Source organism: Ammospiza caudacuta, chromosome 13 (assembly GCF_027887145.1).
Source record: "Ammospiza caudacuta isolate bAmmCau1 chromosome 13, bAmmCau1.pri, whole genome shotgun sequence".
Classification (NCBI taxonomy): Eukaryota; Metazoa; Chordata; class Aves; order Passeriformes; family Passerellidae; genus Ammospiza; species Ammospiza caudacuta.
In genome coordinates, this window is record NC_080605.1 from 7,144,851 (window position 1) to 7,163,567 (window position 18,717).

An 18,717-nucleotide genomic window follows, 5' to 3' on the forward strand; every position below is an offset into this window, starting at 1 on the left:
GCGAAGTTGCAGATTGCTGGGTTAAATTCCACACTGTCGTTTGTGCCTCATTTCCTGCATTTCTGGATCAAAGACTGATGTCACAAGTTGGCTTCACAACTTGAGCTCAGGAAGGGGAACAGCTATAGAGGAGGCAGCTCCTGGTTAACACGCAAATATGCTTGATAGTTGGTGAAAAGGGCAAAGAAAGCATGAAAGGTAAATAGATTTACATTTAAATGAGCTGCATGCTGGAGGTTTTCCCTAATGTAAAAGTCACTCTCTAAAAAAGCTGTGAATGTGACAAGTCTTTCAGTTCAAACAAAATTCATAAGAGTTCAGCAGTAAGAGAAATAAAAATGTAAAGAATAACACACTAATTAGGGAGCTGGTTCTGTGCCCTCTGGTTGGGCAGTGGGTCCAAGGAGGGCATTCCATGGTGGGCAGGGATGGGGTTTGGAGTGAGATGTGGTGCTGGGAATGGGTGGCACACACTCAGGTGCTCAGCAGCCAGAGAAACCACAGGCAGGAACGCTCAGAGAGCCTTGGTGGGGTCACTGAGGGCTCCTTGAGGCAGCCACTGTGCTGAGAACTTTGGGTGTTCTTTACTTTGGGAAAAGGAAATTATTCTGTGGTTTCAAATCAGAGGCAAAGAAATGGAGGTTGTAAAAAAAATCTGTTTGCACAAGGGTGGAATAGGAAAAGGATATTACCTTTGCTTCCAAATCAGAGGTTTTATGCCATGGTTCCTTCCTTCCATCCTTCCTTATTCAGTGGTATTTGGTGTGGATGAGAGGGAGGCAGTTAACAATCAGTTGTCTGCACATTATCGGTAGCTATCCATGATTTTTCAGCTTCAGAGAGTAATTTGAACTACTTTGGTCTCTTGTGCTAAACTTCTGAAAATCCACCTTTTTCAATTCTGTGTATTGGTTTTGTTGCAAGTATTTGCAGGACAGAGCTGAACCTTATTTCAAGTTGCTGCTGAGTCTTTGATATACATAAAATAATAATACTTTTTTTTCAAAATATTTTGGAAAAGCAGAAAGTAGAGCAAAACAGCACACCTCTATTTCATTAGAGTGGTTTACTTGCTTCCAAAGTCTGATCTTTGTACCAGCACCTTTGAAGCATCTTATGATAAAATTTTATAACATAATTCTTTCAAACTCTGTGCTCTGTGTTTTAAAAACAGGACCCTTGCTGCTTGGATTTTCTGCATTGAAATTATCTGAACTGAAATAATCGATCATTATTATGTGTTGCTCTTATGTGCAATGTTTGTGCTTTCAAAGGTTTAACTTGTGTTCTGAGGAACATTATAACTTTACATGCTTGGAGGAAGATTTGCTACCATTCATCCATGTGAAAGAACAGTAGTGAATATTTTGTATTACCTAACTGAACGAAGAAATACTCCATGTGAAACTAAAAGCCTGATTTCATTGTCACTTTAACAGTTGTTTTGTCTCTTGTGGTTTTCTGATAACATTTAAACATATTTTCCCTGGAAGAAGTTTGCAAGGTTTAATACTGTGTGTGTGATACCTACTTTAGTGTTCTACATTTTTCAGTCTGTTGGTTAAAGCAGGGCTTTTTGGGGTGTAAACTGCTATCTTCTCTGCACTATTGCCTGAAGAAACAAGCTATAGGTTTTTCAGGATACAAATACCATTTTCCAGATGTGTTGCAGAGAAGGTGAAATGTCTTTAACCACAGAGTGTACTGAAAATGGGAATTTTTTCAGTTTATAATTATCTTTGTGAGAGATTTTAAATTCCACTGAAGAGAGTAATATTCTATTTTTGCTTTCCTGCAAATTAATGCATTACATAGAAATAGATATTTTTTGATTAGTTAATGATTCCTTTTTTCTAATGTTTCCATAATTTCCTTGCATAAAGAAAAAACTTAGGTAGACTTAGTATATGTAAAACAGAAGCACCATGGAAAAAAAAGTGTTTACTGTCAGTTGCCAACTGTCCTATTCAAGAGGAGTATCTTAGATTTACATCACCAGTTGCATTACTTGAGGGGAAAAAAAGACAGCATCCCTGTTGGGTGTCCATGTAGCTTATGCTGAGTAAATATTGACAAAGTAGTCTAAAGAGCAAACACTTTGACATTTGTAAGGTCCACTGGAAGGTCTTGTATATATTTATACAGCAAGAATGAGTGCAGCATACCAATTCCATTGAACTAGCTCCTGACATAATTCTGCATGGGCTTTCTTGTTGAGGAAGTTGTGTTTAAATGGGAATGGGACATTTGTTACACCCATAAAAAATATCCTCAAATTGCTTTGAATGAGTTGTTTCCAGAGGTTACATCACTTGCATTTAACCATCTCTTCTAAAATGTGACATGATTAATAGTGATAACTTTAAAAAAATCTGATTTTTAAAATTTATTTTAACTGGTAATTTTTTTACTTTGTAAAAATTCTTGATGTTTGTTGTGCTCTATATTTATTAAAGATTGAGTCTCAAAACTGTAATGAGCAAAAAATGCTTGCTTAATTTAAATTGTGAATCTGTCTGTTAAGAAATGCATTAGGGGTAGGAGAAGCATAAGACATATTAATTGACAGACAGGAACTGCTGTCTCTGAGGTTGATACAAGTAATTTATTACTTTAGAAATGAATGCCACCTCCAGAATGTGCTTCATTAATTTCAAATTTAGTTTTAATTTCAAGCTGTTGCCCCTTGAGAAGAATAAGGTGGCAAATTATGTTTGAAGAGCAGATTTTTTTTTCTTGCTCTGAAGAAACACTAAATTTTAACTGTTTAATTTTACAAATAAGTACACTTCTTTGGCTAAAGCAAAAGCATGATGAGCAGAAACTAACTTGTATTTTCTTCTCTTCATGATAGCCTATGTTTCAGACGAACTAAAAGCAGCAGCGCTGGTGGAAGAAGATGTGGAACCTGATGAAAATGCAGTTGACGGGGAGCCTTCAGCAAAATATCCATGTCCAGAAAAAGACTTCAGTAAGAACTGCCAAAGCTACCAAAACTCTCCAGCAGCTGAGTTCTCTAGCCATGAAATGGACAGTGAGTCCCACATCAGTGAGACGAGTGACCGCATGGCAGACTTTGAGAGCAGCTCCATCAAAAATGAGGAGGAGAGCAAGGAGGTTTCCATACCGCTGGAAGACTCCACGGTGTCTGATAGTTTGGAGCAAATGAAGGCCGTGTATAATAATTTCCTCTCCAATTCCTACTGGTCCAATCTCAATCTGAACCTTCACCAGCCAATTTCTGAAAAGAACAACGGTAGCAGCAGCAGTAGCAGCAGCAGCAGCAGCAGCTGTGGGAGCGGCAGCTTTGACTGGCACCAGACTGCCATGGCCAAAACACTGCAGCAAGTTTCTCAGAGCAGAATTCTGCCAGAACCGAGCCTTTTTAGCACAGTCCAGCTGTACAGACAGAGCAGTAAGCTCTATGGCTCCATATTCACTGGAGCCAGTAAATTCCGCTGTAAAGACTGCAGTGCTGCCTACGATACTTTAGTAGAGTTAACAGTGCACATGAATGAAACGGGACATTATCGAGATGACAACCACGAAACTGATAACAATAACCCCAAAAGATGGTCCAAACCTCGCAAACGTTCCTTGCTTGAAATGGAAGGGAAAGAAGATGCCCAGAAAGTGCTAAAGTGTATGTACTGTGGTCATTCATTTGAATCTCTTCAGGATTTGAGTGTTCATATGATCAAAACAAAACACTACCAAAAAGTGCCTCTGAAGGAACCTGTTACACCTGTAGCAGCAAAAATTATCCCAGCTACTAGGAAGAAAGCATCACTGGAGCTTGAACTGCCAAGTTCTCCAGACTCCACGGCTGGGACACCAAAAGCCACAATCTCAGATAGTAACGATGCACTCCAAAAGAACTCCAATCCCTACATTACGCCAAATAACCGCTACGGTCACCAGAACGGGGCCAGCTATGCCTGGCACTTTGAGGCGAGGAAATCTCAAATTCTGAAGTGCATGGAGTGTGGAAGCTCACACGACACCCTGCAGGAGCTCACGGCTCACATGATGGTGACGGGACATTTCATTAAAGTCACTAACTCTGCCATGAAAAAAGGGAAACCAATTATAGAAGCCCCAGCCACACCGACAATAACGTCCTTAGTAGATGAGAAGGTCCAGTCTGTGCCACTAGCTGCCACCACCTTTACATCTCCTTCCAACACACCTTCTAGTGTTTCCCCTAAATTAAATGTTGAGATTAAAAAAGAAGTAGATAAGGAAAGAGTCATTGCTGATGACAAAATGAAAGAAAAAGAGAAGTCAAGTGAAGATGAGGAGAAGTATGATATCTCCTCAAAATACCATTACTTGACTGAAAATGACCTAGAAGAGAGCCCTAAGGGGGGATTAGATATATTGAAGTCTTTAGAAAACACAGTTACATCAGCTATAAACAAAGCCCAGAATGGCACACCGAGCTGGGGTGGCTACCCCAGCATTCATGCTGCCTACCAGCTGCCCAATATGATGAAGCTGTCGTTGGGCTCATCTGGGAAGAGTACTCCCTTAAAACCCATGTTCGGAAACAATGAACTAGTGTCACCAACTAAAAACCAGCCCTTAGTGTCTCCACCGAGCAGTCAGACCTCGCCTGTGCCAAAAACAAACTTTCATGCCATGGAAGAGTTGGTGAAGAAGGTCACTGAGAAGGTGGCTAAAGTGGAGGAGAAGATGAAGGAGCCTGAAGGAAAGCTCTCTCCACTGAAGCGTGCGACACCTTCGCCGTGCAGCAGTGAAGTCAGTGAACCCCTTAAGATGGAGCCCCCCAGTGATGGTGGCTTTAAAAGCCAGCAGAACAGCCCAGTTCCTCAGAGAGATGGTTGCAAAGACAGCCCAACTGTAGAACCTGTGGAAAATGGGAAAGAGCCTGTGAAATCCATTGTAGGCTCTTTAAGTAGCAGCACAGCCATCATCACTGACCACCCTCCTGAACAGCCATTTGTAAATCCATTAAGTGCACTACAATCTGTCATGAACATTCACCTTGGCAAGGCAGCAAAGCCATCTTTGCCCGCTCTGGATCCAATGAGCATGCTTTTTAAAATGAGCAACAGTTTGGCAGAAAAGGCTGCAGTGGCCACCCCACCTCTACAGTCCAAAAAATCAGACCACTTAGACCGTTATTTTTATCATGTCAACAATGACCAACCCATAGATTTGACGAAAGGCAAGAGTGACAAAAGCTGCTCTTTGGGTTCAGCGCTTTTGTCATCCACATCGACATCTTCTGCATCTTCTTCATCTACAGTGACAACAGCAAAGACATCTGCAGTCGTGTCATTCATGTCAAACTCGCCGCTACGCGAGAATGCCTTGTCAGATATATCTGATATGCTGAAGAACCTGACAGAAAGTCACACATCAAAATCTTCCACACCTTCCAGCATATCTGAGAAATCTGACATTGATGGTACCACAATAGAGGAACCAGAAGAGAGTACACCAGCTCAGAAAAGGAAGGGACGTCAGTCTAACTGGAACCCTCAGCACTTGCTCATATTGCAGGCCCAGTTTGCAGCCAGCTTACGGCAGACTTCAGAGGGGAAATACATCATGTCAGACTTGAGCCCTCAAGAAAGAATGCACATTTCCAGGTTTACGGGACTCTCAATGACCACAATTAGCCACTGGCTGGCCAATGTGAAATACCAGCTCCGAAGGACGGGGGGAACTAAGTTCCTTAAAAATTTGGACACTGGGCACCCGGTGTTCTTTTGTAATGACTGTGCTTCACAGATCAGAACTCCTTCTACTTATATCAGTCATCTTGAATCGCATCTGGGTTTCAGGTTAAGAGACTTGTCCAAACTGTCCAGTGAACAGATTAACAATCAGATAGCACAAGCAAAGTCACCGTCTGAAAAACTGGTGACGTCCTCTCCAGAGGAAGATATCGGAACTTCTTATCAGTGCAAACTTTGTAACAGGACTTTTGCAAGCAAGCATGCTGTTAAACTTCATCTTAGTAAAACACATGGGAAGTCACCAGAGGATCATCTTCTGTATGTTTCGGAGTTAGAGAAGCAGTAGCATTTGCTTTTGATTAAAATAACTGTAATTTGCTTTGAGGAAAACTGTCAAAGACGCCTTAAAGCTACTGTTTAGTTCTTGGCACATGTTCTTATTTTAACTCCAGAGTCGCTCTGGGCTGAACTGTTTTGTATAACTGTACAGTGTTTAAATAGAGGTGCATAATCAGCTGTTGTTACTGGTAAAATATGAAGGTTAAAATGCAGTGGTAAGTGTTTGGAACTTTGTGTAAATTGGATTTAGTTGCTGTGCATCCCTCTGATGCATCAAGCTGCATGCATTAACAGACAGTTTAATTAAGCATTTATAACGAATTCTGGTGCACTTTTTCATGTGACCTAAGTGTGCTGGTATTTCTCACCCTATAATCTTTAGCCCTCTGAGTACTTTGAAGCACTTTTGCATTAATTTGGTAAAAATGTAAGGATATGCTTTTTTTTTAGACCCTTACTAGCTTAGTTCTGATTACTGATATGAACCTCCATTTATGCAGAGGTGTCTCACACCTTGAAATTTAAAAATATAATTTTCACATTGAAACATAGATGTATATATTGTATAGATTTCAAAATCTCTTATGGAAAATGTGATTGTGGTTAATGCCATTTTCTTTTTTTTCAGCATTTTTAGCAGCAGCGGGGTTTGTACCTGATAAGACCCAGGTATAAACTGTACCTATATATAGTGTATATTTCATTTTTTTTTTAGATCTAATGGTTTTTCCTTTAACAATCAAACATTGTAAATTATGTGATAAAAGATACCACAGATAACATTTATAAAGTATTCAGAAACATTATTCTTAAAGCAAAGTATGTGTTGCTTTGTTTTGCTATACAGTACATCTATATTAAGAGAGGTTCATGTTTAAATTATACATATTTATTAGTGTTGCAATAATTTGTTTGGTTTTTTTGCTTTTGTTTTTGTTTTTTTTTTTTTAATTGTCTGAAGAAACAGAAGCCACGGACTGCATTCCTGGCATACATTCTAACTGTTTTGCACAACATGACTTTTAAAGGTATTTATAAGTAAAAAAAAAAAAAAAATAAAATAAAAAGAGAAAATTCAAAATAAACTCAGTGCTCAAAGGGTTAAATCTATTTGAAAAACTTGTACTGTATTTCCTAAACATTGATAAAGCCTTTAAAATGTTTGTACTGTAATACTTTGCTTAAAAAGTTATGAGGCATTCTGTGATATAACCTCTTTTACTTATTTATAAGCGCTCTTGGTTGTTATTTCCTATTGTAGAATGCCTTTTTATTTCAATTGGTAACTTTCTGTTTTGTTCTGCCTAATTATTCTCCCAAGATTCCATACTGCAGCTTTATCTTTAGGCATATGAAAGGTAACCCGTGGTTACCAGCACACTAAGTGATTCTGTTCGTCTCCATTTTTGGCAGTTAATTTGCAGAAGTAACTGACAGCTGACACCATATGAGAATCTATGTATAAAATATTGGCATGTAAACAGCACAGACACTGTAATGCACTCTGTGCCCTGTTTTGTTGTTGACAATGAAGCACCATTATATGACTCTTCATATAACCTTTTTTTCTACAGCAGCATTAAAATTGTCTTTTTGCTATAATTTTGTGTTGCGTTCACAATTATGTCTGAAATGTGCTACGACTAACGAGCACATTAAAATTAAATTGTATGCTATCTGTTTATGACTGAAGCTTGAGTAGGTTTCTTCATCTGCCAGGTGCTGGCAGTCAAAAGCTGCACATAAATCACTGGAGTTTTAGTGAACTTTAGCATTTAAAGAGCAGGGTAGCACTTATTCAAAGGCTGCATTAACAGAGTTTTTTTCCCCCAGAAGAGATAAATGAGCGTTATAACTCCCTTTTAAGCACCAGGTAAGGCTGGCTGTGGAGAGGGGGTTGGCAGCAGTGCATGGCAAAGCAAAAGGGTGTTTTGCTGTGAGCTCAGACCCAGGCAGGCAGGCTGCCTGCTCACCTGCCTTCCTCCTGATGCACTGAGCAGAGCCTGCACCCCAGGGTGTTCCACAGCTCAGAGAATCCCTTTCCACCTTCCCAGCGTTTCCAAATGGCAGCAGAAGGGACCTGAGAGCAGTGACTCCAACTCTGTGGTTCTGAAGTGAGTCCTCTTCTGGCCCCGCCTGCTGCAGGTAGAGAGGGGGAGAGGAGGTGAATAAACACAGCCAAAGGAAAGCAAACAATCTGGAGCATTTCTGTGATAATGACAGACTTCTGCTGGTGTTGACAGGTCATCCCATCATAACCTTTGAAAACAATTTGCATCTCCAAACACCTATATTGCTATGCATGTAAGTGATGCCTTTTGCCAGTCAGGTGAATTCTGAGTCCAGAGGTGGTTACAGGGGAAGCAAATCCACCATTCCAGCACTTCAGCATCCTGAGTGAGAACTACCATCCCACTACCAATTGTACAGTTTCCTTTCTTTTTTAAAAAGTCCACTGTCTTCCAGTAAGCAAGTAATTGAATCTTGGGTTCTCTTTGCCTTTCTGTCTTTCTTTCAATTTTTCCATGTTTCCTTGTAGTGTTAAAGGCCAGTACCATGTCTCAAAAATGTGTTGGAATGTTCTGTTCATTCTACAGCAAATGCTGCTAAGTGGACCAAGTGAATGGGATCAGGGCTTTGGTTTTTTCCCTCCTCTTTTGGCTCACACTTGTGTCTGATTTTAAGGTCATTTGTGTGTCAATGTTTATGGCCTCGGCTCAAGTTCCAGCAATAAAATCACAGCAGTTTTACTGGTTGACTGTGCCATCCCAGGAGTCCCTCACTTAGTGAGGAAAGGGAACCTGGCTGGCTGAAGCCTTCCCTGGAGCCTCCCAGGTGCCTGTCCACACTTTTTACAAATACATGATCTCAGTCTAAACCCAGCCAAACTTTTTACCTCTACAGCAGAGAATTCCTCTTTTGAAAATTATAACAGCTTAAATATAGTATTTGGTTGCAAACCAGAAATTCACACATAAGGAGACTGGCAGATTATTGCATGTATTGTCAATCAATGTATTTTTAAGATGCACCATTGACTTATAATAGTAATGCTCAGAGCTCTGTATGCTGTACTGTTATCTGGGACACGGGAGGGAGCAAAGCAAGAGACTGCAGAGTCTGCAGGGCTCTTTCCACTCACTCTTAAAATACAGGCAGGGCATCTGATGATCTGATGCAACCTCCCTGATCTGGTAAAAATCAGTTCCTGGGTCTGAGAGTGCAGTGAGAGGTACCAGGGACAAATTCAGGGAATGTCCAGATCTGCCAGCGTGGACAAGAAAGGACTTTTTAATGTGCTTCTTAAAATGTGCATGAAACTCTGCAAATCAATGGCTAGTCAGGATCTGAATATCCCAAATTTATTAAAATAAAGTTCAGCTTGCATTTCAGAACCTCCAGGACTGGCATACCAATGTGATTTCACATTATAAAGAATTTAGAGAATCAATGAACTAGAATAATGTTCTTTTCATCCATACACTGATATGTATATTGGCATGGTAACTATTAGTGCTAACCAAATCACCAACCTAGCTGTGTTAAGATAATTTTTTTTTTCCTATTAGACAAACGTGAAGGTATAAATGCAGGATTTTAAAATAAGCATCTGACTTCTGACTTTTGCTTTGCATTTGGTATTTTATTTAGAAATATGCAGATCAAGTGCATGAGAAAACAAAATGCCTCAAGAAGGAGGTTAAAAATGAAATTGTGATGGGTGAGAAGAGCTTTAAATCACAGGTGTATAAAGGTGACCCTGGTCTAACCCCACCCAAGTAGTGGCTTGTTGCAGCATACTGTATATCTTCCAGCCATCACATTTACGCAGTATCTTAAAATAACATTTGTGATAAATGTGCAATTTAACTAATTTATGGTGCTATGATGTGCTCAGGGCTACATGCAAGATGAAAATCTTAAATGGAGCTTGAACAGCTCACTTCACAACAAGAAATCAATATGCCAGATCTTAGAGAGCTGTTCACTGGAGTCAACATTTAGCAGAAAAATCAGGGAATGTATCTTTAAGTTTTGGTGAGTAGGAAATCTAAAATTAACTGAAATATGACTTTTAAGCTAATGTAAGGAACTGTTTCTGAAACCAAAATCTTTCTAGAATCTTCATTATATTTTATTTTTGTATTAAAACTGAAAGTATATTATTTTAATTATGCAGGTGCTTTTGTGGTAACCACTATGTGCAATTTTTTATCCAAACCAAGGCAGATTAGTGTTATCAATATGGGAATTATCTGCTGCATTTAAATATGGCTATGTATTTTGCTATATAAAGCTAAGCATGATGTGACTCTGCATGTTATGACAGCAAAAAAATCTGGCTATACTTTGAGATTTAAAAAAATACTGGCATGTATTGAACGGAAGAACCTTTTTTAATTTTGCAAGTTCTTATTTCAGCTGCAACAGGAAAAAAAAGGAACAGTGGTGCAAGTGGAACAGAGACAACTGGTAATAAAGCTAAATTTAATTAATAAATTTTGTATTTTAAAGTACGCCTCCAGAGAGCCTTATATATTTCCTAGAAAAATATCAAATTATTACGGTCAGTGCTGCCTGCTTTGTTTGGGTAACTTCTGTTACAAGAATGTGCCAGAGCTTTGCTAGGTGGTCTGTTACCCACACTGCTCCACAGAGTGAAATACAGGGAATTGTCATAAAAACAGACTTTATCAAGGAAAGCAGAAAAAAACCCCCTCAAGATTACCAACTTCGTAAGAGTCATTGGATTGATCTGTTAGCCAAGGATGAAAATTTCATCCCTTCAAGGATGAAAAAGCACTTAATACTTGATTGGATAGTTACTGTTTTAGCATGGAAATACAAATGTGTAACTCCCTGGGGTATTACTAGTAAATACATACAATCTCCAGGAAAAAAACCCAGTAAATTCTCCTCTCCTGGGGCTCTGTGCCAAGATGTGCCTTCCAGCCCTTGCTTGACCTGCTGTAGGTAAATGAGAGAATGAGAAATAATGATGGAGCTGCCACCTCGGAACATCAAAGTGGCTCTGTTGGCCGGGGTGTGGTAACAGTGAATTTTGTTGAGTTTTCAGTAATTATCCTGTAATAATGAAAGGCTGGTATATGTTTATAATATTACAGCCCTCATTGAAGAGTATTTGCATAAGAAGTCAATCTTTTACCAGTGGAGGAAGAAGGAATCAGGGTCATTTACAGGAGAGAGTGGAATTATGTATTAACACATCATTATACATGTCTGAAAGAATTGGTGAGCTTACAATCTGTTTTCAGGCCTTGGTTTGGGGCAATAATTTTAACTAAATGTTCAGCATGAAAAAGATGACTAAGATTTACTAACACGTATCTCGTGCTGTGTTCATTATCTGGTATGTACACAAATACAGCAGTGGTGTTCCATAAATTCCTTTTTTTTTTTACATGTAAAAACAATCTTCCTTTATGCTTCATATCCAGCTTAGGTGTGAGGGTAGCAGTTTGTTTGTTTGTTTTTCATCACTGTATAACAACATCTACGTGGGACACATTAACTTCCTCAGCAGCTGTTGCTTGGTTCACTTTGCTTTATTTATAGCTTGAAATGCACTTCTGGTTAAATAATCTTTTAAGAGAATTAAAATCAGATAGACTTTTTGGGATAGATGGGTCTGTCCAGACCACTCATCAAGTTCATATCTACAGCCTTTATTGAAATGAAAATACCCAACTGCAAATCGTACTTCCATAGCTCTGTGCCTATCTTTCACTTGTGGGAGTGCTTAAAAAGGAGAATTAAAAATTACAACCCAAGGCAGCTATGCCAAAAAAAGGAAATTTTGAGTAATAATATAACAAGACATTTTCTGTATATCATGCTTTTAGAATTCTTAGCCTGTTTCAAGCAATAAAAAAAAAAAAAAGGTTGTATTAGAGCAAGAAGAAAGGAGTTCAAAATGGCAAGGCCAGCCCTGCTCCTGTTCTCTGGGGCTGGGGTGAGTGGTGGAGCTCCCAGATGACGGTGATGTCCCCTGTGTCACCTGCTGGCCTTTCCTGGAGCCACCACAGCAGGCTGGGGTGGGTGGTGGAGCTCCCAGCTGATGGGGATGTCCCCAGTGATGCTGTGTCACCTGCTGGTGATGTCCCCAGTGATGCTGTGTCCCCCATGTCACCCACTGGCCTTTCCTGGAGCCACACTAGCGTGATGATGTGCACTTTTTCCCCCCTGCACTTAGATTTTGCAAGCAGCAGAGTGGACTTTGTAAGCAAATAGTGAGCTAATTTTCTGATGACTTACCTCGTGATGCCTGAGGTAAGGACTGTGGTCGCAAGGGAAATGAATTTCAAATGATTTGGCACTGTGGAAAAGCCTATATTAGACCTGTCAGCCCCATTCCACTCCCTGTGGAGAAGATAGTGTCCATCTTTCTTTTTTTTTTTTTTTTTTTAATATCAAAAATATAAACAGAGAGAGAGTAACTTTTAAACTTCAGTATGAATTAACAATGAAAAATACTTCTCTATTAAGCTTCAACATATCAAATTCATTCTTGCATGGTAAGAAACTGGGGACATGTTTATAGCCATCAGAGCTGTGAGTTAGTGACCTTTCTAGCCAAGTGAAATGAAATTACTTGAAAATGGGATTCTTTTTAATTGGCACGTTTGTAGGTGGTGGGGAAGGGAAGGGAAGGGGCTTTGCTGGAGCAGTGCACAGCCTGGGAAGAGCTGTAAAACAAGCCTGGAGCCCGTGCCCAGCTGTAAACCTGTGCAGAGAGGGAGAATGAGGTAGGTGTGTCAGGAAGCAGAGTCACATTCTTGGCTTTTTCTCCTCTCTCTAAACTGGAGGTACAGTGACTGCAGTTCCGCCTCAGTGCCCATGAAACCGAGTCGGCAGAAGCTGAAGGACTCCGCTCCTGAAAGCCTCATCAGGACTTGTCATCGCTCTAATGAATATCATTTAAATTGCTTTGTATATTGGTGGAGTTTGGATGTCGATTTAATTTGTGCATGTGTTTGAGTTCTTCTGCTTGGCTAGGCTAACAGAGAGCAACAGCCTAATGAAAAGTGAGTTGGTGACAGCGTGATGAGCCCCAACCCAATCAAATGTGTTTGAAGGGCTGTTTTGACAGGGATCTTAAAAGTAGATCTAGAAAAGAGGAGTAGTGCTTCAGTTCAGTACCATTGTTTCAGGCTAAGATTACTGCCTTTTGTACCTCTGAACATTTTCTGTGTGCACTCTGGCTTGTGCTAAAACAGGAATCCAGCACAGAATTGTCTTTAGAGGAGGCCAGAAGAATGAGCTCCCCAATTAAACAGCTCTAGAAATCACTGGAGTTCCAAAAAAAGCATTAAAATTAAGTCATTTTTGGGGTACTCAGGAAGCAAGAATGGGTTTAACCGGGGTTCCAGTGTCCATCTCCATGCCTGTGTTGCAGAGGGCAGGCTGGCAGAGCAGCAGCAGATTAACACTGGAGGGCAGGGGCTGGCCAGGCAGGGATTTCTCTGCATTAATTCCCATTTTCTGTGCCGGGAAGTTGAGCGTGCAGTGCTGCAGGGAAGGGCAGAGCAGATGGAGAAATCCTGCAAAATGCATTGCAGGGCTGCCTGGGCGCTGGGGAGAGGCTGGGGACAAGAGAGACTGACCCAGTGTGGTTGATGCTGGCTCTGAGCAAGCCCTGCTCTCCCAGAGGGGGGAAAAGGAGCCTCCCCGAGGGCACAGCCTGGCTGGGACAGGAAGTACAGTAGAGGTGGCCTTTCAGTCCTGGTAAAATATCTGTATTGTACTTGAATATCTGTATTGTACTTGAATATCTATATACAGGCCTTGCCCTGATAAGTCCTGGTTGTTCTTGATGGGCTGCAGCTGCAATGTCCTTCACTGGGCTGCAGTGTGGCTAGTGAAGATAACTGGGATAAAAGGGGATGGGTTGGCCAGTCAGGGAGAGCCCTGAAGGTGCCTTGACTAAGAAGGAACCACATGCAGAAGAAGGAGTCTGTGCTGTGAAGATCTGCAGCCGTAAGGAAACACCGAGGAGGTGTGGGAGTTTAGAAATATGGTGACAACAGTATGGGACTCTAGAAATATAATAACAACAAAGGGCTTGCCCACAGCACAGCAGGAAAGCCAAATGCTGCAGGTGGCTGGGACACTGCCCTGAGCACACACAAACCCACCTGAGTGCCCAGACCAGCAGCACAGACACAGTCTCACAGGGGGATTACCACAAGTGGGTAAAACAGCCCTATAAATGGTACTAATTCTTCCAATCCCCAAGAAAATGTTCACTTTTTGCCTCTTACATATGTAATTGGAGGGTAAGGGAAAAACAGGGTCTTGATTTTTTTTATTATTTGTCACCATGAAGACAAATCACTTTCCAAACCAGAGCTGCTGTCAGGAGGGGAAATTGTGACTGGCACTTCTCCATCCTCTCTGAAGGCAGCAGAGCACCCCAACACCTGCCTGCACTTCACAGTGTTTCAAAACTGACCCTGGGATTTTAAGTGCTAACAAAAAACCCCCCAAAATTTGCAATTTTAAAATTTTACATGAAAACTTAACAACAAAAAAAGACTGCAAGAGGGAAATTGGGTTACAAGAAAAATCTACAGTCCAGATACTCTTATCTAAGAGATGATTAATACATCAGATAAATTGTTCAGCAATGGTTCATGCAAACAGACCCTCCATAATTCTGCCAAAGTCAGTGAAATCAATGTGCTCTGCTGAGTGATTGTGGCACTGACCACTCAAAAGAAAGCACCTAAGGGCAGCTGTAACTTATGCTGATTTCATACCCCTCATGATTTCAAAATATATGAGATTCTCCAGCTCCCTCTGAACTAAATCCATGTATAACCCTCAGGAGATGCTTGCTCCTGTTTTGGGAGTGAACATGACCCTTTCCTTCTTCATTGGCCCAGATTCTGTAAATGCCATATGCTTCTTTTTTTATGTGATAAATGTTTTAATACAACTGTCACCCCCAGACAGACAAGTTACCATCAATAATTTGAATGACAAGCCTTCAGTATGCCTTTTAATTTCCGTGTAAGATTTGGGCAGGGTAGGAGAACACCCCAAAACCCAAATGAAAATAATGAATTATGTGATAGAAAATGTATGTAAGTCTCCAGCAAGAAACCATTATACTAAAAAAAAGGGCATAAATTCAAAGCATGTGTTTGAATATTTAATGTTAAAAATATAAATTAGGTATTGAAGAAGCACAAAGCACCCACTTGTACTTCCTTAATAGGGCTTTTATTAAAGGCTCTAGAAGAGATTCTGAGGAGGGAGAGATCAAAACAGCAGGCTCATCAGCCATGCTGTATTAGCAGCTTCTCAGGGAGCTCTGACAGCAGGCAGAGAGAGCCACCCCAACCCCCAGGTGCAGCACATCAGCTCTGATCCCACAGAAACACCCAGGAACACATGGAATATCCCTTGGAGCTGCTTTAACCCCCTCTGCTGGGGCTGGGCACCTCCCTCCTGGTCAGCTCTGTGTCCCCCTGTCCTTGTCCTCCTCCCAAAGCCCTCGTGCTGTGTTTTCCTGCAGAGCTGCTCCATCCTGTCTCCTGTGAGGCTTTGGAGGGATGACAATGCCCCAGAGCCATCAGGGACACTGAGCTCCTGTCCCCTGTGCCCCACAGGGCTGTGCCCAGCACAGAAAGGCCTGAGAGGAGCAGGGAGGCCCTGCTGGGCAGGCAGGGAGGTTTTGGAGCTGGTCAGACACGCAGCAACACAACCAAGTAGCCAGGAATGAAATGCTCTGGGGAATAGCTGAAGCATCTGTGCAGCACTCTTGGCTAACAGAGCCCAGAGAGGTGCAGCCTGCCATCTGCTCAGCATCCCAGCTGCAGGCCCTCTCCGGGAGCTGGAGACCACAGCAGACACAGCAGCCCAGCATCTGCAGCCAGAGCTCTCCCTCCATGCCCTGCTCTGGAGAGGGCTTTGCACAGGGCTGGGCTCATCCCTGCTCTCAGCATGGCTTTATTCTGAACCTGGGCAGGGCTTGGGCCGGAGCTCACAAGCCTTTGTGCTGCTGAGGAGCCCCAGAGCCCAGCTCAGCACTGCTCACCTGCAGGAACCAGGGGCTTGGCACTGCCCAGCTGGCAGGAATTCAGGTGCTCATTGAGTTAAGAGGAGCTGAGGGCGGTGTAGGCAATATTTTGTGGTGGGTGGGTGATTTGCCTTCATTGCCCTCTGGGTTTAGCTGCTGGTTGATCATGTGTCTATTGCGTTTCATAGTCTTCAGTGAGGAAGATTCATCCCGTGATTTATCTGTTGGAGCTGTTGTAAGTTTGACTCAGATTTTTCAAAAAACTCTTACATTCATTTTAATACTCAGACTGAGCTAAAGGCTACTCTCTCTCTCTGTTAATCTTATCCTCTTTTATTCACTCCTGTAACTTTGGCTGGCATCTTTTTAACAGCTGCTGCACAGCTCTGCTTTTCCCCCACAGTTTTTTGGTCAGTTCTGTTTTCTTGAAATTGCTTTGCTTTTTTGAGATGTGGAGAGGAAAAAAAAATTGTTTGATAGAATTTTAAAATGTCTCTGCTCTTTCTTGTATTTCCAAGTCATACAATAAGATTGTCTATACACCAGCTCACAAAAGAAGAAGCTTTTTTGTTGTTTGTTGTTGCTTTAGTGCTGTTAAGGCAAAGTAGTGGGTTGATGTGGCAAGCAGGTGGCATGACACTAAGTATACATGACAGTATATATGTAATACCATTTTCTTTAAGGAAGCCTGGATGCTATTTCTCATTGTTGAGCTAAAGGTCAGGGTGTCAGGTGACTTCTGCAGCAAGAAAAAAATTCTCCAAGCTGCAAAACTTCTGCTGAAGTTGGTGACATTAAGAAAAATGGAGGCAAATTGGAGAGAATCCAGAAGAGATCAACAAGAATGATTAGAGGTTTTGCTAACATGACCTATGAGGAAAAGTTAAAAGTATTGGATTTGTTTAGTCTGGAAACAAGAAGCCTGAGTAGGAACATGATAATAGTCTTTAGCTATGCTTAAAAAAAGTTGTTACAGAATGGTTGGTGATCAAATGTTCCTGGTGTCTGCCAAAGGCAGGACAGGAGTTAATCAGTGCAGCTTGGCAAGGGGCACGGGGATGAGATTGTGGAGGGAGCACAACTGCAGCTACAGAGCCTCCTGAGGAGGAGGAGGAGTGCAGGCACCTCACTGAACCTGCCAGGGGCTGCCGTGGGTGTTCCTGACCTGCTTGTGCTGCAGGATGCCAGGAGCTGCACGCTGGGGGCTCCTGTAACCCACGGTCCTATCTGAGCTCCTCAGGTGTGCAGCAAGGCTGAGTCCTTTATTATTTCCCTCTGCAAACTTGGGTCTGCTGCCCTGCCATGCACTGGTAATGGCTATTTTATTTTACCTGAGTTTTCATGCCACTTCTGCCTTCAGTTCAGGCATTTCTTGTGCTGCACAGGAGGACAAGCTTTGGGCAGAGGGAGGGAGCTGGTGGCCTGCTGTCCCTGCTGCCTTTGGCAGTGAGCAGCCCCACCTTTGCTGTTTCACACCTCTCTGTGCCCAGGTGAGGTTGCCCTCCTTGGAGCACTCATGGGTAGAGTTACTTTAGACATAGCTCTGTCTTTTTGGGTTTCTATTTTGTTTTTGTTTTTTGTTTTTTTTTTTTTTTTTTTCTTTTTTTTTTTATTTTGCCAACAGAGGTGTTTTCAGCATCACTCATGTGACTGAGCTGCATGCAGCTGGAAAAAGAGACCCTTCACTCCTCACCAGCAGCACAAACCTTTCCAGTGCTCCAGAGCAGACCTCAGGTGAGCTCCTCCTTCACTCCTGCGATGCACACATCAGATAACACATAACAGCACCATGTAACCCTATAATCTGTAGTACAACACATCCTTCAGTACAGCTGGAGCCCCAGTCACTCCTCAGGGAAGCCCATTACAGCAGCACAATCCCATGTATCAGTAATAAAGTGTTTCAGAGACTCAGAGGAATGTTAATAACTTTGAGATAAATACAGCATGTTAACGTTTGGGCCCTGATACTAAATTTTACTTTAATTTAGTCCTCACTGCTCTATTTTCATCCATTCCTCACGGTTTCATCAGGCCTTTCCAAGAACAGACAAGGAGAGCAGGATTTAGGTGCCAAAACAGATACTTGAGGCTGCCCAGGGTGTCCTGAGGCCTCCAGAATATCTGCAGGGAGTGGATAATGTGGAAAAGGACACCTGGGAGGTCCCTGCCCTGTCAGGGACTCTGCCACCCCTGGTGCAGCTCAGCCAGGGCAGAGCACCTGATGCCCCCATACACAGGGTTCCTCTAACACTGGATTTTGGCCTTGCTCCTTGGTGGACAACGTATTTCAGTTGTCACACTTGACTGTAGGCTTGTTCTGTAAGGAAACACCTCCATCTGCTTCTCATACAATTTTTAGAACATTTAGGATGTTCTGTTTTTAACAAGCTTTGGCCAGAGAACTTAAGAATAGTTTGTGGTGTGTCTAAAAATTAGGAGGACTGTCTTGGTCTTTTGTCTTGGTGGTTTTTTTGGTTGTGTTTTTTTTTTTTTCCCTTCCTTTTTTTTCTCTCTCTATTACAAGGTTTGGGAGTTTTTATGTGTCCTTAAATATTCCATTTCTCTCCCTTGTCCCCTTCCCCTTCAGTGAGGTGCCTGCAGAGATGCCCTCTGCAGAGTGCC

The 18,717-nt window shown here is 41.8% G+C and overlaps 1 protein-coding gene across 1 annotated transcript; it reads left to right on the forward strand.

Annotated features, from left to right (window-relative positions):
- The first annotated feature begins 3,012 nt into the window (after window positions 1-3,012).
- Window positions 3,013-7,649, forward strand: TSHZ3 (teashirt zinc finger homeobox 3). The gene has a single exon (XM_058813544.1). It carries the CDS (start codon window positions 3,028-3,030, stop codon window positions 6,052-6,054), a length of 3,027 nt encoding a protein of 1,008 aa, XP_058669527.1. The 5' UTR covers window positions 3,013-3,027; the 3' UTR covers window positions 6,055-7,649.
- The last annotated feature ends 11,068 nt before the right edge of the window (window positions 7,650-18,717 follow it).

What these genes read in the sequence shown, in the direction of transcription:
- TSHZ3 (XM_058813544.1), top strand. Translation starts at nt 3,028, where the DNA reads ATGGACAGTGAGTCCCACATCAGTGAGACGAGTGACCGCATGGCAGAC.